Below are 27405 nucleotides of genomic sequence, written 5' to 3' on the forward strand. Positions count from 1 at the left end.
GAGACCAGCCTGGTCTACAAGAGCTAGTTCCAGGACAGGCTCCAAAACCACAGGGAAACCCTGTCTCAAAAAAAAAAATAAATAAAAATAAAAATAAATAAATAAAAAATCGGGCAACTGGAAATATGGCCCAGCAGTTAAAAGATTTGTCTCGCAATAAATAAGGAGCAAAGTTACATCCATGTAACAAGCCAAGTACCCAGTGCATGCCTGTGACCCCAGTTTTGAAGGAGACAGAGACAGGAGGCTCAGCGGGGGCCTTGCTGGTTTCCAGCCTAGCTAAGAACACATGAGCCCTGGTTCAAGAAGAGGCCCCGCTGCAAAAGCCTGCAGAGAATGACAGAGGAAGAGACACTGCGTCTTCTTATGGCCTCCACACAAGTGCGAGCATGTGCGCGCACACACACATAAGCCTTTAGAACAATCCCCCCCAGCCTGCCGAGAGCCAGCCATAAGGGTTTATAATCCTAGACGTGCGGAGACTGGAGCAGGAAGATCACTGGAGCCCAGGAGTTCAGGGTGAGCTCGGACAATATAGTGAGACCCCCATCTCCAAACACCAAAACAGCAGCCGGGTGTGGTGTTGCTCGCCTTTAATCTCAGCACCCAGGAGGCAGAGGCAGGAGGATCTCTATGAGTTTGAAATCAGCCTGGCCTACGGTAGGGAGTTCCAGGACAACCAGGGCTCTGTAGAAAGTCCCTGTCTCAAAAAACCAAACCAACCAGACAAACAAAAAGCAAAACAGGGGTCAGGGGCTGGAAAGATAGTTCAGCAGGTAAAAGCGAAAGCAATGTGTGCGTGGTGTTCGGATGTCTAGACTCCATACGAAGGTCTGAGGTAGTGGCACTTGTCCATCATCCCAACACTGCAAAAACAAGATGGCAAGAGACAGAAGAACCCCTAGATGTTGTGGGGACAGCCAGCCTGATGACATGGGGCAGCAGCAAATAGGAAAGGCCTGCCTTGAACAAGATGGGAGCTGAGGACCCACACCACGGTCGTCATCTGACCCCACGTGTGTAGTGGCATGTGCGTATCCTCACACATGAAAACGTCAGCACATCATATACACAGATGAACACATAAATGTTTTTTAAAACTAAAGCAAAAGCAAACCTTTCCCTTGAAACAGTGGACTGTGCCAGCAGGGGTGGGCGCTCAGACTGAGGACTAGAGAGTTCTATAGAGTTCGTGTCCCCATTTCCTCCCATGATCCCCTGGATGCACATGCAGATAGTGGACAGAGGGAAAGACCCCTACCATTTCACGTTTTCCCTCGTTTTCTCTGCCACACATGTGTGTGTGTTGAGTATAACGTACACAGCACGCACTGCGCCTTTGAAGACTCTCTGGGTGCTGCTCTGTCTCTGTCTTCTGGGGCTCATTTGATCTGTGGTGGCCATTTCACTGTCCCTGTAGAGGCTGCGATGGGGACAAGGTTGAGTCACATTGACTTGGAGGTTAGCCGTCTCCGTCCCTCAATCCAGACGTGCAAACCTCGATTCCAGTTTCCGGGAGAGAAAATGCAGTTAGTTGAGCCTGATTTGGGTGTTCAAGGCCCACTGAGCTGCGGCCTGGATCTACCTTATAGTGTGGTCAATGAAACAAACATGGACGTTGGAGTCTCCCCACTGTTGTTTGCTTGTTTGAGACAGAGTCTTGCTGTGTAGTCTTAATTGGCTTGGTACTTACTCTGTAGCCCAGGCTTGCCTCAAACTTATGGAAATCCTCCTGCCTCAGTGTGCCTCGTGCTGAGATGACAGGCATACCCACCTTGTCCCTCTTTGGAAGGGGTTTTCTTAGGGGAAGAGGTCCCCATGGGGTGACCAGAAACTCTAAAAGGTGTCACTCATGAGAGATAAATGTGGTCATGAAAATGTGTGTCGCAAACACTGCCTTCTGACTGCCCTTGGTAGCGTCCTGTGCCTGAACCAGAACTTTGCCAACTTTTCGGCACAGACCTGAGAACAAACCTTGCAGTGTTCTGTCTGTAGGTGGCATCTGTTACCTAGTCTTCGTTGTTTGACTCTATGTCCTGTCAAGATTTAAAAAAAAAGTTGTTCTTAGCTAGTAGACAAGGACAGGCCAGACATTGCCATCGGAGGACTCTTTGTCAAGTTCTAGGTCTAAGCATTCATGCCACTAGTGAACGAAGCTTCTGCCCTCTTGCAGCTTAAAATTTCAGTCGGAGTGAGAAACATAAAAACAGGATAAGTGAGTTATATAACACAGCAGATGTGCGTGCTATACAGAAAAGTAAGGTGACATTGTATATGAAGGTCAGAGCCAGGTCAGAGCCAGACCTTGGCAGGGAGCAGCGATTTGAGACAGGGAGGCAGGCTTTCTTTCACATAGCCACAGGCTGGCCTCAAACACACGGTGCACACAAGGCTGACTTTGAACTCCTGATCTTCCTGTCTCACTCTCTCAAGTGCTAGGATTCAGGCATGTACCACTACACCCAGCTAGAGAGGGGTCCTATAGATAAGACTTCCTAGATGTGCAGACCTGAGCCGTACAGACTCAGAGGAAGCTCTCTGTCACTGTCACAAACAGGAGACCACGAACCTATAAAGAGAAAGGTTGTTTAGGTACACAGTTTTGGCATCTTACGTGTGTTGCGGGATTTGAACCCAGGGCCTCATCGTATAGAGCAGCATGCTACCGCTAAGTTCCCACCATTACCCAGTTTCGGGAGCTCCAGTCCGTGGTCATCCAGTCTCTCCTGCTGTGGGCCACAGCAGCACACCATGGTTGGTAGCACGGTGGAAAGAAACCACTCACCTAATGACTTGGATGTCAAGGAGGGAGAGAGGAAGGAGTCAGGATCCTGCTATTCCCTTCAACGACTCCTGAGAAGTCTCATTAAGTTCCACTCTCTAAGAGTTCCTTCAGCTGCCAATAGTGCCACACTCAGGAGACCAAGCCTTGGGGAGGACACTGAAGAGGCAACTAACCAAATGTGGTGGGTGGCACAGGCCTCTAATGTCAGCACTTAGGAGGCAGAGGGATTGTCACAAGCTCAGAGACAGCCTGAACTGTGTAGTTCCCCGTTAGCCTGGGCTACGTAGGGAGTGTCAGGTCAGCCTGAATTGCACAGGGACTTTAGGCAGCTGTCCTTTACGTAGTGCAACCCCGTCTCAAAGAGAGTGTGGGAGAGACAGCTCAGCAGTTCAGGATGTGTGCTGCTTTTGGAGAAGACCCCAACTCAGTTCTCAGCACTCACACTGGGCAGCTTGGGACTTCAGCTCCAGGAGCTCTAAGGCCTCTCTGGCCTCTGTAGGCATCTGCTCTCGTGAGCACATGCCCCACACATACACACGTGAATCACATAAGTAGACTCAGACTAAAGATTGCGAAATAAAAAAAGGGAACCAGGCTGTCTATGTGGTTGGAGAAGAAGGAAGAGGGGACCCTGCAGAAGTGTACTCAGACCTGGGGGCAGGAGTTCAGATCGGCGAGGCCGAGTCTGTAGTGAGGTCTCGGCTTCCCCAAATACAGGAGCAATGGTCTGATGTGTGTTCATTTGTGCTTACTTTGTTTTTGGAGATACAGTCTCCAGGCTGACTCATAACTCACCATTCTCCTGCTTTGACCTCCCGAGTGCTGGGATCAAAGGCATCAACATGGCACCCAAATCTGATTTATATTCTTGAAAAGATTCTTTTTGGATTGAGTGTTGTGGCAGATGGCAGTACTCTAGAGGTGGACGCAGGTGGATTTCTGGGTGTTCGAGGCCAGTCTAGCCTACATAAGTTCCAGACCAGCCAGGAATACACAATAGTGAGACCCTATCTCAAATATAGATAAATAAAAAAAGAAAGAAAACAGTTCTTCTGCTGTAGCAGAGCCGAAGGCAGCCGGGCATGGTGGGGGAGGAGTAGCGACTGATAGATTGCTTACTTGGGAAAAGTGACTCCAAATCTCTCTGGCCATGGAGTCCTCTTCCCCACTGGAATTTCACAGAGACAAACACCTATAGCTGACTAAAGTGTGGTTGTCATGTGATCAGAATGAAGGGTGGCCAAACCCAGAGTCACCCCTTCCTCAAACTTCCCCATAGCTACACATGAACTCTGGAACAGACCTCTGGGCTACCCAGAACAGAAGGAGAGGGTGGCCAAAGTTTGGGGTAGGGGCTTAGGGGGAACACTTGAAGGCTTAGAACACCTGCTTGGTAGAGTGGAGAAAGGCTTTTGTTTGGTTGACTGGGCAATGATTTGGTGAGAAATGGGTGCGGGAAGCCTTGGGGTCTGCTTTGAGAGGAATCTCACATGCCCCTTCCTTGGTACACAGGACAAACGTGTTCAAAGAAGAGTCTGGTGCCCGGCCAGATGCTAGCAAAGTGCTTATCATCATCACAGATGGAGAAGCTACTGATAATGGGAACATCACCGCCGCCCGAGACATCATCCGCTACATCATTGGGGTACGGTCCCCGGACCCATGCTGTCTCCCCTCTTCTTCTAAGCCACAGGCTCCCTCCTCACTGTGCCAAGGTCTTCTGACTGGTAGAAAGCTGCTCAGAGATTTTGGGGGTGCTCCAGCTCTGCATTGCCTCCCTCGCAGGTTGGAAGGCATTTTAGGAACACAGAAAGTCAGCAGAGTCTTCATAAATTTGCCTCAGAACCCATAAGTGATTTTGTCAAGATTCTAGACACATTTGAGAAACTCAAGGACCTGTTTGATGAACTGCAGAATAGGATCTACGCAATTGAGGGTGAGTCCCAGACCCTGGCAGCAGGTGGGGAGGAAGGCCTGGAGAGATGGCTCACCCCACAGTCACTGATTGTGGGCCCCACATGACGTAGGATGGGCCACCTGGCAGGAACCAGGGTGAGGAGCCCGCAGGCACTCTTTCCTGACCTAGAATAAGAGGAGGTTTGGGGTGATGTCTGCAGATGGAGGACTGAAAACGGGGACATTTCTCCAGGCAGCCAGGAGTGTTCTATAGGAATCAGGATCCACAGGGAAGTTCCCCGTGTGTGGATGTGGCCTCAGGGTCCACCTCAGAGAAAGACATATGGTCGTGCACAGGGCGGGACCAGGAAGACTTAGTCCAGGATCCTTGCTGCCTCTTACCTGCTGTGTGACCTCAGACAGGTCTATTTCTTCTCTGTTCACTTTGTTATTTCTGTGAAATGAGAATAAGGTCTGGTGGAGGTGGTGCATGTCTCTAGTTCTGGTGGAGTCCTGTCTCAGGAAGCAAAAACAGGAGGAGCTCTGTGCGTTCAAGACCAGCTTGATCTATATAGTGAGTTCCAGGACAGACAGGACTACATAGAGAGACCCTGTCACAAAAAAATAAAATAAAAAAGAAGACAATACCAACTATTTCTGGGTGTAAAACTCAGCTGCTGTGCTGGTCCTTCCTGGCAGCTGTAACCAACAACAACAAAGGTAGTTGGCTTAAAATAGTCCCATCTTAGTTACTTTTCTGTTGCTCTGGTACAATGGTGGCCAAGGCATCCCACAACTGGAAAACTCTTTTGAAAAATGTGTAGTATTTTATTTAATTGTTGAGAATTTCATACATATATATAATTTTATTTTAGCCCTGGCTGTTCTGGAACTCGCTGTGTATACCAGTCTGGCTTCAAACAGAGATCTGCCTGCCTCTGCCTCCCATGTAGCGGGACTAAAGGTGTCCACCACCACTCCTGACTCAATATACAGAACATGTCAGTCCTCCTTCACCTCATCCTCTAATCCTTCCAGACCCGCCTGTCACCAACCTCCTCTCAATTTCTAGTCCTTATTAGAAACAAAACAAAAACCCCGGAAAACTAATACACAGAGTCCAATTAGTGCTGCCTGTATGCACGCAGGCATAGGGCCGTCCACTGTGCTGTCAGACCCTTGAAAAACAATGATTCCTTGACACTCGAGTTAGTGCTTTCTGCCTTGTCCTGAGGTCCATGCTGTGGCTCTTGCTCGCTGTGCCCACAAATGCCTCTCTTCTCAGTGTTCCTTGGGTCTGCTTTGTCCCACAGGCACGAACTTACAGGACAGGACTTCCTTTTCCATGGAACTCTCCTCCAGTGGGATCAGCGCAGACCTCAGCAAGGTGCAAGGACGATGAGGGGGTGCTGTGGGGCTGACATGGGCTCGGCTGCTTCAGGGTGACACTCACCCTGTTCCTCTCCTTCCCCAAGCAGGGCCATGCAGTTGTGGGAGCAGTTGGAGCAAAGGACTGGGCTGGAGGCTTTCTGGACCTCAGTGGAGACTTGCAGAATGCCATATTTGTTGGGAACGAACCACTGACCTCAGATATGAGAGACGGCTATCTGGGTGCGTGCCCTGCTCTGGAAAGTAGCTCAGACAAGCTTTCAAAATAACAGCAGAAACTAACTAACTAACTTACTTACTTTTTCTTTCTTTCCTTTTTGAGGGAGAGCAAGGTTTGAGGTGGGGTCTAACCTAGTCTGAGATAACCTGGAGCTCACTGTAAGCCTGTTACTTTGGCTTCCCAAATGCTAGATTATAGGTGTGAACATTTGCTTTTGAGATAAACTGTTATGTACAGGATAGATTGCAACTACCATAGGGCATGTGTGGAGGTCAGAGGACAACTTGCAAGAATTGGTGGTTCTTTCTGCCATGTGTGTCCCAGCGGTGGAACTCAGCATATCAGCTTTGGTGGCAACAGCCTTTTCTTGCTGCGCCATCTCAGGAATCTAGTTATTTATTTGTTTGTTTGTTTTTCAAGATAGGGTTCTCTGTAGCTTTGGTGTCTGTCCTGGAACTAGTTCTTGTAGACCAGGCCGATCTCGAACTCACAGAGATCTGCCTGCCTCTGCCTCCCGAGTGCTGGGATTAAAGGCGTGCACCACCCTCGCCTGGCTAAATTTTATTTACTTTCAAGAGATCTTCTCAGCTGGGCATGATGATGGCACAGGGCCATAATCTCAGCACTTTGGGAGACTGAGCCAAGAAGACTGGGTGTTCAGAGGCCATTATGACCCGAACAGAGAGATTCTGTTTCAGAACGAAGGTGGAGATTGGGGGGAACTGGGGAGAGAACTCAAAGATTAACAGTGTTTGGTGCTCGTGCTGAGGACAAGAGCTGAGTTCCTAGTATCTACACTGGGCTGCTCACGCCACCTGTAACGCCACCTCCAGGGACTCTGTTACCCACTTTTGGCCACCCAGGGCACACACGCACTCTCTCTCTCTCTCTTTCTCACAGAAGCATGTACGCACATAAAAACATTTAAAAAATTATGCTAAGCTACCAGGCAGTGATGGGACATATCTTTAATCCTAGCACTTGGGAAGCAAAGGCAGGCAAACCTGAGGCCGGTCAGGTCTGCAGAGTGAGTTCTGGGACAGTTAGGGCTACACAGAGAACCCCCTAGCACCTGCAAAAAAAAAAAAAAGTCATGCTAAGCACATAGAAAAAAATGTGTTGCTGGGCAGTGGTGGCGCACACCTTTAATCCTAGCACTTGGGAGGCAGAGGCAGGAGGATCTCTGTGAGTTCAAGGCCAGCCTGGTCTACAAGAACTAGTTCCTGGACAGGCACCAAAAGCTATAGCGAAACTCTGTCTCGAAAATAAAAAAAAAAATGTGTCTGTCTGGTCACAGTTGCCAGGGGTCTAACCCTGCATAGCTCTAGGCTGCTGGTCCATCTGAGGAGCTTTCCCAGGCTACCCCAGGGCTGCACCCTGATGCTCTTCAGTTGACTCTGTGTGGCCAACCTTTCCTCTCTCTAGCTGTCCTTGTGATATTAGCTCTCACTAGCGGGTGCAAAAAGCTCTTACATCTCTGGTCTTATCTGTGGTCTTATCTGATTCTCAGAACCACTTCCACGCAGCTGGCGCTGTTCCCTTTTTTTAAGATTATAAACAGACTGAGAGGCGTGGAGTGATTTTCACTGGGTCACATAGCTAGGAAGTCACAGCCCTGGGATCCAAGCCACCTCACTGGCTCCCAAGGGCATCCTTCAGGCTTGCTCATGAATACTTTCCCTGGACAGGGATGAGGTTCAGTCTCTTTGCCCTCCTTTCCCGTGCTTTTGTTTTCAGCTGTTCTGCAAAAAGAATCGAATAGACTCTTGAACCATACTTACTTCTGGTTTGGTTTTGTTTTGTTTTTGGTGGGGGGGGGGGGAGGACAAAGTTTCCCACCCGGAACTCACTGTGTAGAACAGGCTGGCCTCAAATTCAAAGACACCCTTGCCTCTGCCTCCCGAGTGCCGGGATTAAAGGGCCTCTCTCCGTATCTACTTTTATTTATTTATTATGACAACACCCAGAGCAGCATCTGGGGATCATGTGCCTTCTTCTTCCTGCCAAAACTTCTCAAGGTTTGATCTTGGCCCCAGCAGTGGCTCAGAGGTCTTCACGGCCTGTTTGATCAGGCCTTGCCACCCACAGTGCACAAGCGTTTTCTGTCTCATTCACAGTGGTCAGGGGAGCTGGGTGACGGTGTTTCTCCTGTGGTGCTCTTCTGCCTCTAGAGTCGCTGCAGTTTGGGCCACCAGAAAGTGAGCGACGTGTGGTCATCTTTGATTAGCTGTGGATGTCTTTCAGTGTTGCTTGTGGCTTCAGCTTTGGGAGGGATGGGGTTTCTGTTTTCATTTTTGGTGGTGTCTTGGTGAAAAGATTTTTGTTTTTGCTTTTGAGACATATATATTGTATTGTTTGAGCATAGGTTTGTCTCTATGTATGTCTGTGGACTACTACGTGCATGCTGTGCCCTTGAAGGCCAGAAGAGGGAGTCTTATACCCTGGAACTGTGAGCCGTGGCAGTACAGGTCAAACCTGGGTCCTCTAAAAAAAAAAAAAAAAAAAAAAAAAAGAACAAAACAAAAAAAACAAAAACAAACAAACAAAAAAACAGCTGGTGTTCTTAATCTGAACCAGCTATCTGCCCCTAAAAAAGGGTTTTGAAGTACCATGTTAAGCAGGGATGTTTCTCAAATGTCCTTCCCTTCCCTTCCTTTTGATGTGAGTAGCTGGGACGGAGAGGGAACCAGCAGATTCCCTGGATAGAATGTTGAGTACGTGTGTCCCCCTGCGCATCACCTCTTTATTTCCAGTGTGCACATCAACTTCGCCAGGGTTTCTCCGTGTAGCCTTGGCTGTCTAGAACTCGCTCTGTAGACCAGGCTGGCCTCAAACTCAGAGATCCGCCTGCCTCTGCCTCCCAAGGGCTGGATCAAAGGCGTGCGCCACCACAGGCGGCTCTTTGCCTTCTCCTGAGGTATTGTGTGGGTTACTTGTGGCCATGAATAGATCCCTGACGAGACAACAGGGAAGGAAGGGGTTGTTTTTGGCTCGCAGATTGGGAAGGCATGGTTGGAGGAGTTTGAGGTGGCTGGTCACAGTTCATCTGTGAAGATTAGATTACTATTTTTCTTTCAGTCCCGGAACTCAGTGTGAAATGGTACCGGCCATAGCAGGGTGGGATTCCCCTCCTTCATTAGACCTTGTGGGAAGGGTGGGAGAAAAGGCTCAGTGATTTAAAGCGCTGGCTGCTCTCGCAGAGGACGGGGGTTTGATTCCCAGCACCCACATGGTGGCCCACAACCATCTGTAACACCAATTTCAAGGGATCTGGCACTCTCTTCTGGTCTCCGTGGTTGTTAAGTACACACATGAGACACATACATATGTACAGGTAAAGCACTCATATACAGGCAATAAAATAAGTTGTGCCTCAGCTGACATTCTGTGTCCAGGGGCACATGACTGGCTGTTTCCGGTTAGCAGGTTGTCCACAACTGAGAAGTTCTGGGGTGGTAAAGCTGTTCAGTGCATATGGCCGCCCCTCTCAGGCAAACGGTCTCCCGGATCTTCCCACGTATCTCTGTTGTAAGCCCAGCGTCGTGGGCTCTCTTTCCGCCAGCAGCCTTTGTGCTTCTAACTCTGATCCCCTCTCATTAGGTTACAGCGTGGCCTGGCTGCCCTACCACAGCTCCGCGCCACTCCTGGCTGTGGGCGCCCCGCGATACCAGCACGTGGGGCAGGTGCTGCTCTTCCAAGCTCCTCAAGCCGGAGGACACTGGAGTCAGACCCAGAAACTTGAAGGGACTCAGGTGAGTGTGACCGGAAGGGCAACTGCCAGTGCAGCGGGTCCTGCAAACACTGTGCAGTGTGGGGATGATTGCCGCTTAGAACAGCCTCTGAGGTAAATGGCCATTTCTCCGCCTTAAGACACTGACCCTCCAGGGGCCCAACTCGTCTTAGTTCACATAAACTCAAGGGTGGAACCTGGAGCTGCTCCTGCTTTTGAGGCGGCGGGTGGGGGGGGTCGTCTGGGCGGGGTCTGGGGGGAGGTGGACATGGTGCAGCTGAGAGCTGGGAGGGGACCTGCACCTCCTGCTGGCCTTGCTGACTCTTCCTCGGATGCCTTCCTGTCCCCACAGATTGGATCTTATTTTGGTGGGGAACTATGTAGCATTGACTTGGACCAGGATGGTGAGACAGAGCTATTGCTGATTGGAGCGCCCCTGTTCTATGGGGAGCAGAGAGGAGGCCGAGTATTCATTTACCAGGGAAGAAAGGTGAGAACCAGGGCTCCCAGTGAGGCAGGGAAGGGTAGGGCAAGGGGTGAGGCGGCAAGGAGGGAAGCTCTGCTCAGGTCTGGGTTATTCTGAAGGGCTTCTCCTTCGCTATGCCAATCAAACCCTTTAAATAGCAAAGGGCTGCTGACACTCCTTGTGGTATGTTGTGCAAGGCCCGGTGCCGAGTGTCTTGAATACATGGCCTCATTTCATTGTGTGATCGTCTCCTAAGCACCATGAGCCTTTTGTTACAGATGTGCGCACAGAAACTAGGCTATCAGCAAGTCGGTGGCATTGTGATGCTTTGAGGGACTTGGTCACACCTTTCTTATTTTGTGCTCGTCAATGTATTGACTGCAATGCCACGTTCTGGAAGTTTGCTGAGGTTAAGGGGTTAAGATATGACCTATCTCCTTCCCCTGAAGGTGTTCAGCATAGTCTCAGAGCTGCAGGGTGACCCTGGCTACCCACTTGGGCGGTTTGGAGCTGCCATAGCTGCCCTGACAGACATCAATGGAGATGGGCTGACGGACGTGGCCGTGGGAGCCCCTCTGGAGGAGCAGGGAGCTGTGTATATCTTCAATGGGCAGCCCGGAGGGCTCAATCCCCAGCCAAGCCAGGTAAGGTACCCTGCCTGCCCATCAAATTGGGATCCCATGTGCCTTGAAGCCTCCAGGCTCATGGTCCTGTCTGAGCCTTGGCTTGGTTTCCTGCACCTAGCCTCTGCCAGCTTACCATCCATTTGTCTCTTGCTGTCTCCCAGAGAATACAAGGAACCCAGGTGTCCCCAGGAATCCGGTGGTTTGGACGCTCCATCCATGGGGTGAAGGACCTTGGAGGGGACAGGCTGGCAGACGTAGTTGTAGGAGCTGAGGGCCGGGTGATTGTGCTGAGGTAAGATGGGCTTCCTGAGTCACCCTGATCAGTGGAGCTCTCTTACTCCCTGCAGCCTCGGGGGCACTATACTCCAGCCCTCGGGGCCAGCCCTCCTTCATGGTTTCCTCCAGGTTCAGTAGCTGATACTCAGAGACAGAGAAGGGATTTGAACCCAAGTCTCTCTGGTCCTAAATTCGTTATATGATGTTAAAATCTGCTGACTTGGGTTCTTGGAACCCAAGTTTCTCCATTTTTGAAGCGGTGGTGACATTTCCTGCTCTGTTAGTTCCGGGTACGAAGAATAGATATTATCACATATTATGTCTTTGAAAATTATGCTCATGTGTGTGCATGTGTGTGTATGTGTGTGTGCATGTGTGTATATGCGTGCATGTATGTGTGTATGTGTGTGCATGTATGTGTGTATGTGTGTGCATGCGTGTGTGTGTGTGTGTGTGCGTGTGTTTACTCTCATGCACACCCCACACACATGTGGGGATCAGGGCACAACTCTTGGGAGTCAGTTCTCTCCTTCTACCTTGTGGGTCCCAGGGATTAAACTCAGGCTTCTTTACACTCTGACACTTTTTGCTGGCTTCCTTTTTGCTTTTGTGGCAGTGCTGGGGATGGAAACCAGGCCTGGGCAGACGAGGAAGTATTCTATCTGCACCACCTTAGCCTGGTTGCCAAACCTTTTGTTTTGTTTTCATATGTGGATTTTGTTCTGTCTTTTCCATAAAGAGTCACCATTGAGTACAGTCTGGCTTAGAGCTCAGTCTGGTAGCCCAGGCTGTCCTGAGGTCAAGGTCTTTGTGCCTCTACCTCCCTTTGCCAGGATTATAGGGCTGTACCACTGTGCTCAGCATCTGCTGTATCTTGAACATTGGGTCAGACACTGGGCCCCTGTCGGGGTCTGATGTTAGCCCAGACTATAAATTATTTTTCTGGACCAGACCCCAACATGAACTATCTCTCTCTGGACTGGGGTGGAGGTACAGGAATAAAAACACAACTCCCATGGCTTTATCAGGATGAAGATTCTCAGAGATCCCTCATGAAATCCTGAGTTCACATGCTGAAGAATTCCTCTCGTTTATTCTCTCAACAGTCTTATATATCAAAACATAAACTGAGGGGTAAAATCATTAGCATTCTGTTTCCTAGGTAACCAGGTGAATGGCTTTTGGTCACATCCACATCTACCTGTGCTTGCTATCACATCTTCCTGATCTGTATGCTAGCTGTTGCTGTCATGTAGGCTAAATTAGCACCTCTTTTTAGGCATCTTCCAAATTACAAAGAAAGATCAGAGCAACATCCTGACCTTTTGTTAGGTTAGCTACAGCCTGTCTGGAAGGGTACGTGACCACCTCGGGTGTGGCCTATGGCTTTAGCCTGGCTGCCGTACCATATAGAAGTATGGCCCTACAGGCCCTGAGTGTCTGTGAAGATACGTATAATGAAAACTTACAGTTGGACAGCTGAGGGCTACAAGGAGATGAGAGGGCTCCTGTAAGGCCATCAGTAGCAGGGACAGCCGAGTGCAGATCTCTGAGGGCTGGTGTTGGAGCTGAGAACTGAAAGATGGGACTGTGTAGGCTGGCAGAAGCCTAGGTTAAGAGCGCTATAGAAATCCCAGTAGGTGCCCAGTCATGAGGAAGGTAGGAGGCTGACAGGAAGGAGGGCAAGTGTGGCTGGAATGTGCTTGTCCCAGGGCACTGTGCTAGGAAATAAAACTGCTGAGACAGGTGATAAATACATCATGGGTAATAAAAAGCTTGAAATTTATTCTGAATATCATATGGCATGACCATGTCTACATAGTGATTTCCAGGCCTATCAGGGCCTACATAGTAAGACCTGGTCTTAATCTACCCATCCATCCATCCGTCCGTCCGTCGGTCTGTCTGTCTATCTCTCATATGACAATGGGTACAGTCTTTAAGTCCATTTCCTAATACCACAAACCCCAGCATAGACCCCACCACCACTGTATCACGTGACATAAGTGGATCTCTCTCTCTCTCTCTCTCTCTCTCTCTCTCTCTCTCTCCCTCCCTCCCTCTTAGGATCTCAATAGCCTAGGCTGTGGTCTTTCTGTCTCATGCTTACCGTACCAGGAATGTAGGCGTGTGCTACTGCACCCTTGGATTGCTCTTGTTCTCTTTCTCTCTTTTCAAAAGCCGTGTATGTATGCATGTATGTATGCATGTGTGTATGTGTGTATGTATGTATTGTGTATGTATGTATATATGTGTGTATGTATGTGTATTTATGTATGTATGTGTATATGTATGTGTATGTATGTATGTGTGTATGTATGTGTGTGTATGTATGTATGTGTGTATGTATGTATGTGTGTATGTATGTATGTGCATGTATGCGTGTATGTATGTATGTGTGTGTGTATGTATGTGTGTGTATGTATGTGTGTGTATGTATGTATATGTGCATGTGGGTGTGCACTTAGGGGGTGTCAGAGGACAACCGAAGGGAGTCGGCTTTCTCTTCCACTTGTAGGTTCTCGAGACTGAACCCAGGTGATCTGGCTTGGTAGCTAGTGCCTTTACCAGCTAAGCCACATCATTGGCACCGTTTTTGAAAATTATGCTTATTTGACTGTTTGTGGTGACACACTCTTTTAATCCCAACACTTGGGAGGCAGAAGCAGGATCTTTCTGAGTTCAAATTCAGCCTGGTCTACAGAGCAGTTTCCAGGGCAGCCAAGGACATATAATGAAACCTTGTCTCAAAAACAAGAAATGATGTTTATTTACTTATTTATGTGTTATATATGTATGTGTGTGTTTGTGTGTGTGTGTGCTCACATTCACACGTGTGTGCCACAGCACACATGTGGAGGTCAGAGGTCAGTTTGTAGGCCTCTGCTCTGTTTCTACCATGTGGGTCCTGGGGACCAAGTCTTGTCGTTAGTGTTGATGCCTAGCGCCTTTACCCTACTGAGCCATCAGCTCACTGGCCCTGGCTTCTCTTTTAGCAAAGACCATTTCTTTATGGAAGAGTGGGTCACGTGGCCAGTGAACTGGGGAGGCTGTAGCTGTCACTGCTGCTGTGACTGAGGGACTTCTGACAGTGACAGAGAAAGATAGCCCTCTGTCCTCTGCTAGACAGAGCCCCCATATGTGTGTCACCAGTCCAGTGGGACGGTTTTCTGCTCTGCAGCTCGAGGCCGGTGGTGGACGTTGTCACTGAGATGTCCTTCTCCCCAAACGAAATCCCGGTCCATGAGGTGGAGTGCTCCTTCTCAGCCAGTGAGGAGCAGAAGAAAGGAGTCACCCTCAAGGTGTGCTTCCATATCAAGGCCCTCACGCTTCAGTTTCAAGGTCAGCGCCATCCTCCTGCCCCCAGAAGAGCTCCCAGTATTGGGAGGATGCTCCATCATTCCACTCTCATCTTCCTTGGTGTCCAGGTAGCCTGCTGGTCAACCTTAGCTACACCCTGCAGCTGGACGGCCACCGGACGAGGAGCCGAGGTCTGTTCTCGGGAGGGAGCCACAAACTCAGCGGGAACACACCTGTCACCCCCACGAAAACCTGCAAGGACTTCCCATTTCACTTCCCGGTAAGGAGCTGTTGCTGGTGTTCTGGGAAGGACTGACCACAGAGAGAAGCAATGAGCATACAGGCTTAGCTCTGCCGCATATACATCTGTGACAGTGACATTGACATCTTTGCTTGTTTGTTTTGCTTTTGTTTTCTTGGAGACAGTGTTCCTCTGTGTAGTCCTGGCTGTCCTAGAACTCGTTCTGTAGACCAGGCTGGCCACATTCACAAAGATTCACCAGCCTCTGCTGCGATTTTTGTTTTTTTCAAAAGTTTATTTGTATATGTATTTTATGAGTGCTCTACCTGCATGCGTGCCTGCACGTCAGAAGAGGCACCAAATCCTTCCCGGTGGTTGGGAGCCGCGATGTTGATGCTGGGAGCTGTGTCCAGGGTCTTTAGATGAGTAGCCAGTGCTCTTAACCCTTGACCCATCTATCTCACCAGCCATTGGACCAATTTTTTAAAAAAATATTATTTTGGACAGTTGCTGAAAGGTCCAAATGGAGTTGGCTTGTTGCTTGTGTTTCTTTTCTGGGGTGTCAAACACACAGAACCAGAAGCGTTACCCAGGTGGCCGGCACCCACCATGAACGGTTCTCCACTCCCAGTATCGGTTTGTTTCTAACCAGTACTGTGTCCCTCTGCTCCTCGCACCCCATCCTTTTAACTCTGGAAACTTAAAACATAAATTTGCCAGAGAGGAGAGCAATATGGCGTGGGGGACCTTGAGCTTTGGGTCTGGGTCTGTGGGTTCTTGGCTCTATTGCTCTCAGTTCTAATCTGAAGACAATCATGGCAGTTTTTAGAGCTCTTCCCCTCATTCTGAATTGGGAATGATTGTGATCCACAGGCCCCCTTAGGCATAGTTCAAACTGAGAGCCTACCTAGTGTTCCGGCCATAGTAATGACAAAAGGCTGATGTGCCGCCGGAGTCAAAGAAGGAATAGCCTGATTGCTCTGGAATATTTTTGCATGAAATTTGATAATGACTGTCTAGAATACATAAATACATAATATAGGTTATTTAATAAATGTATATATAACATGTGTATATTATATACATATATCATGTATATATATATTATGTATATGGGTGTGTTGCCTGTATGTATGTCTCTGTACCACTTACATGTGTGGCGCCCGAGCAAGACTGAAGGCATCGAATCTCCTAGGTTTGGAGTTACAGATAGCTGGGAGTCATCTGTGGGTGCTGGGAATCAAACCTGGGTCCCCTGGAAGAGCAGTCAGTACTCTTAACCACTGAGCTATCTTTCAGCTCCCTAAAGCAATCTTTAAGACATCATTTGAAAAAGGTCTCACTCTGTGGCCCAGGCTGGCCTGGAGCACTAGGTAATCCTCCTGCCTCAACCTCTTAAGTCCTGATATTACAAGCATGAACCACCACACCTGGATCAATTTAATAATGGTGTTTTAGTTACTTTTTTATTGCTATGAAGAGACACCATGGCCAAGACTATTTATAGAATAGAGTTTGCTGGAGACTGGCTTATAGTTTCAGAGGGCGAGTCCATGATCATCATGGCAGGGAGCATGGCAGCAGGCAGGCACAGAGCTGGAGTAGCTGCCAGTGTGCATCTGACCAACAAGCAAGAGGCAGAGATAGCTAAGTGGGAAACCTCAAAGCCCACCCTCACTGACACACCTCCTTCAACAAAGTCACGCCTCTTAATCCTTCCCGAACAGCACCACCAGCTGGAGACAAACTATCCCAACATATGGGCCTGTGGGGACGTTCTCATTCAAACCACCACCAATGGTTCAAGGGCTTCCATTACAACCCTGTGGGCCACTGAGGGACTGATCAGTGATGTCTGGCAGTGAGGAATGAAAACTTGTGCTGAGAAGCACATTATAAACGCCTGGTACACAATAGCTGTGTTTCATGCATTTAAGTGTATGCAGTGGGGAGGGATAAGTTCTTAACACACGGAGGACAGATGCGGCACGCTCTCAGGCAGGGGAGTGGCTCCCATTAGAGTCCTCATGACTCTGTGTTCTCACCCTCAGATCTGCATTCAAGACCTCATCTCCCCTATCAATGTCTCTCTGAATTTCTCCCTTTTGGAGGAAGAAGGAACACTGAGGGACCAAAAGATGGTAAGGTGAATGGAGGGAGGATGTTAAGGGAAGGCTGGAAACTCTATCTTGCAACAATGAAGCTAATATGTGTTACTTAAGTGAGAAGGGGTTCTTAGGAGTTTGTATTTAAAACTGCTTTGGGAAGAAGGTTTGGCAGGGTCTTCCTCAGGTTCTGAGGGCTCCGAGGAAGAAGAGATAATGGGTGGAGTCTGGAGGGTCTCTTCAGTGAAACTGTTCCAGGTCCTGCTGGGCATCAGCCATAACCACATTGCTTTTTAACAATGTGTGGCATACACTTCAGGGAGTGTTGACTGAGGTTCTGTCCTGCCCAGGCCTGCAGCTATTTAGACCCAAAGAAACACACAGAGGCCTACATTAATTATAAACTGGTTGGCCTATTAGCTCAGGCTTCTTAATAATTCTTACATTAACCCATAATTCTTATCTGTGTTAGCCATGTGGCTTGGTACCTTTTATCAGTGAGGCATTCTCATCTTGCTTCCTCTGTGTCTGGGTGACGACTTCAGACTGAGTGAGCCTTTCCTCTTTCCAGGATTCTCCTGTTCTGATCGCCCTGCCTATATTTCTTGCCTGGCTACTGGCCAATCAGCATTTTATTAAACCACAAGTGACAAACCTTTACAGGGTACGGTGCCATTGTCCCAGAGCAAGGGAGAACTTTAGAAGGCCATGCTTGGGGTCAGGCCTGTCCCTGATATTACAAAGACAGGGCATCTTAATGAGCCGTCTTTCCCTTCTGTATTCAATTCAATGTCCAGTTGGGGTACTACATAGCTAGCGGGGGAAGTATCTATCCGAATTCCCAAGATCAGATACTCCCTGTGCAGCGTCAGAAGTATGACATCCTCCTTCAAAATGCTTGACAGTTGGTTGGGCTGCTGAGAGGCAACAAGGTCCGGGGGAAAGAAGGTGACCTGGGAACCTGAGTGTGGATCTTTCGGGCAAAGCCTTAGTAGGCTCAGTCCCCATCCATCTCTTGGAACTGTGTTTATAGAGTCTCTCTCTCTCTGTGTCTCTCTTGTTTTTTTTTTTTTTTCAAGACAGGGTTTCTCTGTAGCTTTGGTGCCTATCCTGAAACTAGCTCTTGTAGATTAGGTTAGCCTCGAACTCATAGAGATCTGCCTGCCTCCACCTCCCAAGTGCTGGGATTAAAGGTATGCACCACCAAAGCCCAGCGTAGAGTGTCTTCTTAGAGAGGCTCTTCCAGAGCTAGAGGAGGCCTGTGTGGTGACAGTTAAGCTCATTCTGTGCCTTTGGTGTCATATGATGAGTGTGCCCCCGCCTGCCACCCCAATCCTGGAAATTGGATTTAAGGGCAGGGCATTTACAAGAAACAAGCCCAGTATACTGGCTGCTCCACATGCCCCTGAGGCCCACTCTGTGCTATGCCCCCTCTGGGCACCTGTTCTGATGTGGTCCATAAGTGTGACTCTGCTCTAGAGAAGCTCACAGCCTGCTGCCAGAGAAGCCAGGCCACAACCCTCCTCAACGGTGCTGCTGTCAAATTATGGGCCAGGCTGCCATAATGTATGCTAGAGATCTGAGGGGTAAGGCAAGTCTCCCCATAGAGGTGACCCAGAGGTCCCCAAGGAAGGAGAGGTAAGTGTTCAGATAGACCATATGTGGCGTAGGCAAAAGACACTGGAGACAGTGGGATGATGGGCGCAAAGGGGAAGATGAGGTCAGATGGACTTACGGTCTAGTTAAGGGCATTGTGGAAACATCAAAGAATTTTTATGTGGGAAAAGGAAATGTATATTCATGAACTTACATTTTTTTTCATATTTATTAATTTTATTTTATATATGTGAGTGTTTTGCTTGCATGTATGTATTTGCATTACATATGTGCCCATGAAAGTCAGAAGTGGGCATCAGATCTTCTGAAACTGGAGTTTGGAGCTACCATTTGCATGGGTGCTGGGAACCTGGGTCCTCTGGAAGAGCGGTCAGTGCCAACTGCTGAGCCATCTCTCCAGTTCCTCATGGTGGCTTTAGTGAGCAAGAAGACGTGCTGGCCAAGCCAGACAGAGGCACAGGCCTAGCTTTGTGTCTATCTGTGTCCAGACATCTGGACAAAGGCATCAAGACTCTTTCTCCCTCTTTTTTCTTTTCTCTCCCCTCCTTCGTATAGCCCAGACTGACCTGGAGCTTGCTCTGAAGTCCAGGTTGTCTTTGAACTCCTGGTACCTGCTTCCATTCCCTAAATCCTGAGCTTTCTTTGTATTGTGTGCAGCTTACTGCCCTTGTATTGTTCCTTTGTCAGACTGCCAACCAAGCAAAAGAGAGAGACCTCTCTGTTGTAGTGATCTCGTCTTATCCATACCCCTAACCTAATGCCAGGGACCAGGCCTAGACCAGATCCATACCCAATGTGTATGGAGGCAACCAAAGCCACGTAGGGTGGGACCAGATATGGGGAGAAGATTCACTGATGTGAGCTGCACTGCAGCAGTGTGGACCTGAAGGGCAATGGAGGAGCAGTGGGATCTGGGGGAGAGGGAAAGTGGAGGGGGCTGAGAGGCGTGGAGAGAGGGAGGCTGCAGTCAGGTTCATAGAAAGAAAGCAAAGGAAAGAAAAGACTGTTTGTTAGGCAAGGGGGGAAAAGGACCCCCAGCAGCCCTAATGAAAAAACCCAGCCCATCAGAAGGGCACCTGAGGGCACAGTCAACGTCAGATGCCTTTCTTGGGAAATGTCATTAGTTCTGGGTTTTACAAAATGAGTAGATTAGGGAAAGGCAGCAGGGGCGGGATGGGATGTGGGGGTGATGTATGCTAATACGGTCAAGGGGGATGGGTCATGGACCTTGCTTCTTCCAGACAAACAGCTGAGGGGTTCAGGGCCCTGGACACCCATTTGGTTCATGGTTCCATGGGTAATGGGCACCTGTGTGAATGCTGAGGTGGGTGGGGTCAGTCAGCAGGGACCACTAGGCCTCTCTCCACGTAAAGACGAGTCTCCTAGATGCAGCCATGGTAACCGCTGAAGTTAGGAATGAAGCGTTGCATTACCTTTAGAATTTAATCCCAGTGCCCCAGCATCGCCCGCGAGGCTCGGTGGACCCTGGATTCTGCTCTGCTGCTCCTTCTGAAGTGCTGTGCTCTGGTTCCTCCTGCTCCTGGGAGAGGCAGCTGCCTCTTATAACCTCTGACTCCCCCTCTTTCTTTTCTTTGTAATGCACTAGTCAGCGGTCTGTTTTGGTAATGAGAACTTGAGAGAATTTTTTAAGAAGAAATGTTCCTTTGGGCTCAGGACCTCAGAGGTTCCAGTCCATGATCATCAGTTGGCTCTGTTGCTCCGGGCTCATGATGAGCACACATGGGGGTGCACAGTAAAGTCCCCTCCCCACGTCGTTGTGGCTGGGTCGTAAAGAGAGAGGAGGACAGACTTGGGGTGCCAGTGCCAACTTCTGCCTCCAATAACAACATTCTTCAACTAGCTGTTTGCTCTTAGAGATTCTGCCACCTTCCACTGCAGCGTAGGCCGGGACCAAGCCCTCGACACACAGAGAGGTGGGCATTCTAGATCCAGATACAGCTGTTACTGGGACGCCATTGCTTCAGGACACGTCTTTGTCCTGGTTAAGAGTCCTTTCTCCATGCTCTGAAGCTTCTTATGTGTGTCTCATCCTAACTCCTCCCCGGCTGAGGACATTGCCTTGGCATTTCTCCACCCTGTGTGTGTCTCATCCTAACTCCTCCCCGGCTGAGGACACTGCCTTGGCATTTCTCCACGTGTTTTACAATCATTCATATTACCCAGTGCCCAGTAGGGCTGCAGGGCTGAACTAGAGGAGAAGCTCAGGAAATGCTGGGGGAAATGGAGTCTGAGAGCAGGCCTCAGAGGATAGGGTGTTGGCAGAGGCAAACCACAGAGAAAGGGCCACTGGCAGGCAGGTGAGGCCAGATGTTGGACGCCCAGGAGCTCCTGACAAGGGTGAAACTGTACAGTCTGCCTTGTCCCAGCCCAGACAAAGGGAGGGAGAGGCACCCCAAGCCTCATCCTCCCATTGCGAAGCTGTCACCAGAGAAGGACCGTGTACCTGGCTGTGGGTGTGGGAAGACCACAGTCAGTCCAGATGAACCTCTGTCATCCCCTCACCTGAGTACTCTGTCTTCACTCTTCCATGCTCAACAGGGCACGGACACGCAGCCCATCCTGAGACCTTCAGTACACGCAGTGACAACGGAGGTAAGAGGGAGGAGAGGCAGACCCGTGGGCCTGGGGTCCCTGTCCCGCCCTGCTAGGTCCGGGGCCTGAGCCTCCTTCCGGGTCCTGGCCTTTCAGATCCCTTTTGAGAAGAACTGTGGTGAGGACAAGAAGTGTGAGGCAAACCTGGCCCTGCTGTCCCCTCCCAGGTGTGTAAGCCCTTGTCCCTTGACCCCTTCTTTAGTCCAACTCTGTCTTCCTGAGGTAGCTGCAAAGAATACCGAGGCAGTGCCAAAAGACACTTCACTAATGGGCTGTGTCCACGAGGAAGAAGACGTCCTCTCTGGTCTCACCTTGCTTCTCTGAGAAAGGCAGTCATTATCAGAGCTTACACGGGGATTATATAGTGTCAGGGCCCCGGACCTGAGCATAGGATGGTGTCTATGGCCAGCCAGCTCCTAAAGTCTGAAGACCTCACCTAATGCTGTCTCCTGTCATCTTGGCCCCCATGACTTTTTTCTGGTCACCCCCAACCCCCAGTTCCAGAGTCCTGCAGCTGACTTCCTCTGCCAGCCTTGCTGTGGAGTGGACATTGAGCAACTCAGGAGAAGATGCTTACTGGGTGCAGCTGAGCTTGGTCTTCCCCCCGGGACTCTCCTTCCGTAAGGTGGAGATGCTTGAGGTGAGCTCAAGGGTATCACCTGCCTGAGTAGGTTCCAGGCTCCTGTTGCTGCAGTGAGCTTTGGGTAGCCCGCACGGGCCTGAGTAGGTGGGATGGCAGCTGATGTGGAGGGCCCTGACGGTCATGTCTGCATCCTCAGCCTGGTGATGCTCATTAAACTCTTGTCTGAGGCATAAGCTCTGTGGGCCCTGAATTCTCTTTTCGGAGCTCCCCATCCCGGCAAATGAGACTAGGAAGTTGGAATAGGGCTGGGGATGGTTCAGTCAGTAGGTAAAGGTTCTGTCATGCATACATGAAGACCCAAGTCTGGTCCCCATATAAAAAGCTCACACATGTGTGCATCGTCATACACACACACAAACTTAAAAAGTAAAGTTAAAAGGGACTGCAGAGATGGTTTAGCACTTACGAGCATGGACTACTCTTCTGAATAACCCGAGTTCAGTTCCAAGCATCCATATGGGGACTTCCAACCGCTGTATCTCCAATTCTAGGGTTCTTTTGCCTCTTCTGACTTTGGTGGGCTCCTTCATGAATGTGGTGCGTGTGTGTGTGTGTGTGTGTGTGTGTGTGTGTGTGTATGTATGCACATATGTTTATACACACAAATTCAACTACACACTCATGTACATAAAACAAGTAAGTATGTATGTATTTTGTTTTGTTTTTTGAGACAGGTTCTCACGTGTAACTCTGACTGGCCTGGAATTTCTATGTAGACCAGGCTGGCCTTGAATTCACAGACATCCACCTGCCTCTGCCTCCCAAGTGCTGAGATTAAAGGTGGAAGTCGACATGCTCAGCTAAAATAATGACTACTAAAAAACTAAAAACCAAGTAAGAGGGAAAGAGAGAAAAAGCTGTGCATGAAGGAGGCTCTGGTGTCTCTGGTGCACTGGCGACATGAAATGACATGCCCAGCAGAAGGCTGGCATCGTTTGCACGGTGCTGTGCGTTGTTCGCAATAGGACTTTCAGGGTGCACCTTTCAGGGTGCTCACGCAGCAGGCATGAAGCCCTGCGTTCCTTCCAGCACTGAATACAGCTGGGAAGAGGGTGACACCTGCCTGTGATTCTAGCACTGAGGAGTGGAGACGGAGATGGGGGTGGTACGTGAGAAGGGCAAGCCCTCCTTTGCTGCGTGGTGAGTCAGAGACTAGTCTGCTATGCTGAGTCTGGGGTATAGTCGCTCCGAGCAGACAGAACTTTTATGTTTCAAATACTGTTTTAAAAGTCATAAGTGGTCACTATGGAAACTTGTAAATTACAGAGAAGTTCAGAGTTTATATGGACAGTTCATCAGCCACTGCATTTATGTCTGTCTGTCTTACGCATGCATGCATTTGCAACACTGACAACTGAGTCCATGGAGGGCCTTGAGCACATTAGACAAGTTCTCTGTTACTAAGCTAAATCCCCAGCCAAGCAATTCCTGTCCTTATCTTTTGTTATTATTCTTGTTTGTCCCTAAGTGTGTGGTTTTGTTTTTGTTTGTTCGGTTAATTTAATATTCATTTAATATTGTCTGCATGTGTGTCTGTGTATGTCAGAAGCCCTGGAACTGGAGTCACAGACAGATGTGAGCTTCCATGTAGGTGCTAGGAATTGAACCTGGGTCTCTGGAAGAGCAGTCAGTGCTCGGAACTGCTGAGCCGTCTCTCCAGGGATTAAACAAGTTGAGACTTTTACCTTTTCTTTTATTTTTTTTTCTGAGACAGCATTTTTTTTTTGAGCCCTGGATGTCCTGGAACTAGCTCTGTAGACCAGGCTGGCCTTGAACTCACAGATATCCACCTGCCTCTGCCTCCTGAGTGCTGGGATTAAAGGCATGTGCCACCACCACCCGGTTTAGCTTTTTTTTTTCTTTTAAATTGTGAATGTATGTAAGTTTTAGCGTTCTAACCACTCCTAGGCATGCAGCTCCCTGACACTGGTCTAGCCACACTGTCACCCAACCATCTTTCCAGAACTCTTACATCATCTCAAGCCTGCTGAAGACTAGGTGCCATTCCCTGTCCTTGTCTCCTGCCAGCGTATTACATACTGTTCTGTGGATTTTCATATTAGAGTGCACACAGCAATGGACTCCTGACATAAGTCCTGCATCTCTGGCCTATTTCACTTTACACGGCTTGTTTTCTTTAATATTGTATCTCAGTGTTGCCCAGGTTGGACTCAGACTTTTGGGTTCAGACAGTCCACCTGCCTCAGCCTCTTGAGTATCAGTAGCTAAAGTCACACACTGTGGGGTTCAGCTATGCCTTCCTCTTTGCCTCCTCTGGATCTGCCTCTCTAAGCATGTATCATCGCAGAACACAGTCCTGAGAGCTACAAGCCCCAAGAGTTAGTGGGTCCTGGGAGACCCTGGACTTTGTTCACCAAAAATCTTCCTCATTCCCAGCCACACAGCCGAATACCTGTGAGCTGCCAGGAGCTGGCTGAGGAGTCGCGACTCCTGAGCAAGACACTGGCCTGCAATGTAAGCTCTCCTATCTTCAAAGCAGGCCGACAGGTGAGTGTTGGGCAGCCCTTCCACAAGGGCCTGAGCTGGCAAACAGGGAGGAGATCCTGGCTCTGGGGAAGGGAGCAGGTGGTTGACCAGGAAGGGTCTGTCCTGTCACAAGAGTATACAGAGCTGCTTTGCATCTCTGAGCCTGGATTTGGGATGAGACAAACCTGACTGGGTTGATTCATTTTGTGGCTTGCACACCTCACTCAGTCCCTTAGACCGATTTCCTCATCGGTCCAGCGGGGATGAGACATCTCCCCAGTGCCAGAGAGGCAGGAAGCACACACTCCGTGGTCACCGTAGGGCAGGTAGTCCCCCTGGGACCGTGAGACACTCAGGTTACCCCTGAGAGTCCCCCGTCTTCTCTCACCTCTGTCTCCCTGCCAGGTCAGCCTCCAGGTGATGTTCAACACACTGCTGAACAGCTCCTGGGGAGATTTTGTCGAGCTGAATGGCACTGTGCACTGGTGAGCAAGATCGGCCGCGTGCCTGGGCTGGGGTTAGCCGGCCAGGAAGCCCGGCTACGCTCTTCTAACGGCGACCCTCTACCTTGCCCTTGCAGTGAGAACGAGGACTCAAACCTCCTGCAGGACAACTCAGCCGCCACCCGCATCCCGGTCCTGTACCCTGTCAACATCCTTATTGAAGAGTGAGTGCAGCCGAGCTCGGTCACCCCCTCCGTCTACCCCAGGCTTCCCACCCGGGTGTCCTTGTCACCCAGGGTCCCCCTGGTGACATGCATTGTGAGGTTCACCGCCCGTCCCCAGCCCTCTTCCTTCTCGAATGTCTCAGGTTCAGTCAGAACCCATTCCCACCACAGCAGGCTTCAAGGTTCCAAAGTAGGAGACTTTTTCGGAGCTGTGTGTGACTCAGGTCAGCGTTCACCAGAGGAGTGAACTGGCTGGCACAGGCTCTCTCTCTCTGAGGTTTCCCTTACTGTGAGGAGCCTAGCTACTCTGCATCCTAGTACTGAACACGGATCCCGAGAAGGCCGGTGTTGCCCAGGGCCCTGCTGCTAGGCAGAACTAAGCTCCAGTTTGTTTGATCCCTAAGCACTTGGCTGTGTCCAGTTGTGCTGGATTTCCTCCCTCCTGGGATTGTAGTGCTGGAAGAGATTGTAGGAGCAGTTCCAGAGTGACCTTTGCCCTCCAGCCCTTTAGCATCTAGTGAGAGCAGACTCATAAGTGAGTAGCAGACTCAAGGCTCTCGTACAGTGGCTTTTGAAGTTGGCTCTATGTGATGAGGACAGAGTCTGTGTCTGAGCTCAAGTTTCCAATGCTTCTGAACATAAGTGTTAAGCAGGGTAGTGTTGATGTGAAAGATGGGGGTAGGTGCTGGAGAGAGGGAAGGTTCTAGAGAAAGTTGGCCTTGACCTTCCAGGATGAGGGCCGGGAAGGAGACAGAGAACAGAGCCTAGGCAAAGGCAGGAGGCAGGGCTCAGAGAGGGAAAGCAAGTGGTAGCCTCCACCACCGGCAGCGTGTGCGAGACAGCAGCAAGAAGGCTGTTGGCGTGAGCAGGTGAGCTGCAGGCGGGGTGAAATCGCGCGAGTCAGAGGGCTTGCACGTGCAGAGGATACACGGGAGAAATGGTTACCTAGACAAAGAGCTAAGCTGAGACCCTAATGAAGCTGGCATGTGGTAGTGAGGATGTGACTCTCAAGGAATGACCTTAATCCCAAAGCTTCAGTCCCGTCTCTCTGCTGGCCTGTGAAGTCCCCGGCATGGTGTGGGAGGCTCAGAGGCTTCTGGGGTCTGGACTGCTTTCTTCCACTTCTCATCTCTGTGCACCTCTCCCCCAGCCAGGAGAACTCCACACTGTACACCAGCTTCACCCCCAAAGGTCCTAAGACCCAACAAGTCCAGCACATCTACCAGGTACGAACTTCCATGGGAAAGGTCCTTGAAGCCACAGTTTCTTTTATTATTTCTATGTTTTCACGTGTGGGGGTAATTTGCCTGCATGTACGTCTGTGCACCGCTTGCGTGCCTGGTGCCTGCACCAGGACAAGGCCGTGTGTGGTCCATCTTTATGTACCACCTAGAAGATAACAGGGCCTAGAGCTCACCCATGTAGTGCCTTGGATCGCAGGCTGGGCGGTAGTCAGGGTAGTTGCTATTCCAGCTTTTCAGTCTCTACTCTTTCCCAGGTGAGGATTCAGCCTTCGGCCTATGACCACAACATGCCCACACTGGAGGCCTTGGTTGGGGTGCCACAGCCTCACAGTGAGAACCCCATCACACACAGGTGGACTGTACAGATGGTGAGTACCGCTCAGAAGAGGGCAGAGTGAGCTGGTCCGTGGCGGGGAACAACTACACTGAACTGCTAGAAGTGGGAAGGGAATGTGCACGGGTGGACCCAGTTCCACGGACTCAGTGGTGTCTGAACTAGAAAAAGGTTATCTGCCTGAGTTCTGTGGGAGAGGAAGAAGCCTCAGACCTACTGCAGACCCCATCTCCAATTCCTAGGAGCCTCCTGTCACTTGCCACCGTGAGGACCTGAAGAGGCCATCCAATGAAGCTGATGTATGTGTGTTGTGAGCTGAGGAACCAGGCTGGAGGTGGGCGGTAAGCTGGGGATGGTGGGCCTCTCTGACTGCTGTTCTTGACCGCAACAGTCTTGTCTGCCTGGAATTTTGTTCCGCTGCCCACTTGTCTTCAGGCGGGAGACCCTCATCCAAGTGACCGGGACAGTGGAACTCTCGGAGGAGATCAAGGTAGTGCCTGCTTGTTGTTGGCAGGGAGGAGTACTGAGGATTCATTTGCCCGAGGAGTGATGGGGATGGTCTTTCTGCATGGGCTCCCTCCTTTGGTCTCTTCTTAAATAACACCCAGGCTTGCACAGCTGCAAACGAACAACAAACCACCTGGATTTGTTTGACATTTACAGGGTTGTTTTTGTCGGGGAGGCCTGTTTATTTTTATTTTGGTTTTGGTTTTCTTTGGTTTTGGTGTTTTGAGACACGATTTCTATGTTACCCTGGAAGTCTCTC

At 49.8% G+C, this 27405-nt stretch overlaps 1 protein-coding gene across 1 annotated transcript in view; it reads left to right on the top strand.

Annotated features, from left to right (window-relative positions):
• The window catches only part of Itgal (integrin subunit alpha L), a 37824-nt gene that overhangs the window by 5612 nt on the left and 4807 nt on the right, over positions 1-27405 (top strand). Inside the window, exons 7-27 of the mRNA XM_050165950.1 lie at positions 4230-4430; positions 4571-4721; positions 5995-6068; positions 6160-6292; positions 9891-10042; positions 10373-10510; positions 10936-11130; positions 11274-11404; positions 14570-14730; positions 14817-14968; positions 16981-17070; positions 21211-21264; positions 21361-21431; positions 21763-21904; positions 24305-24415; positions 24800-24879; positions 24975-25061; positions 26212-26287; positions 26560-26673; positions 26882-26938; positions 27031-27129. Coding sequence (XP_050021907.1) covers positions 4230-4430; positions 4571-4721; positions 5995-6068; positions 6160-6292; positions 9891-10042; positions 10373-10510; positions 10936-11130; positions 11274-11404; positions 14570-14730; positions 14817-14968; positions 16981-17070; positions 21211-21264; positions 21361-21431; positions 21763-21904; positions 24305-24415; positions 24800-24879; positions 24975-25061; positions 26212-26287; positions 26560-26673; positions 26882-26938; positions 27031-27129 — 2469 coding nt within the window. The remainder of the gene's footprint in view (positions 1-4229; positions 4431-4570; positions 4722-5994; positions 6069-6159; positions 6293-9890; positions 10043-10372; positions 10511-10935; positions 11131-11273; positions 11405-14569; positions 14731-14816; positions 14969-16980; positions 17071-21210; positions 21265-21360; positions 21432-21762; positions 21905-24304; positions 24416-24799; positions 24880-24974; positions 25062-26211; positions 26288-26559; positions 26674-26881; positions 26939-27030; positions 27130-27405) is intronic.

This window comes from Alexandromys fortis, unplaced genomic scaffold (assembly GCF_014885135.2).
Source record: "Alexandromys fortis isolate MF-2015 unplaced genomic scaffold, M_Fortis_MF-2015_v1.1 scaffold_146, whole genome shotgun sequence".
Classification (NCBI taxonomy): Eukaryota; Metazoa; Chordata; class Mammalia; order Rodentia; family Cricetidae; genus Alexandromys; species Alexandromys fortis.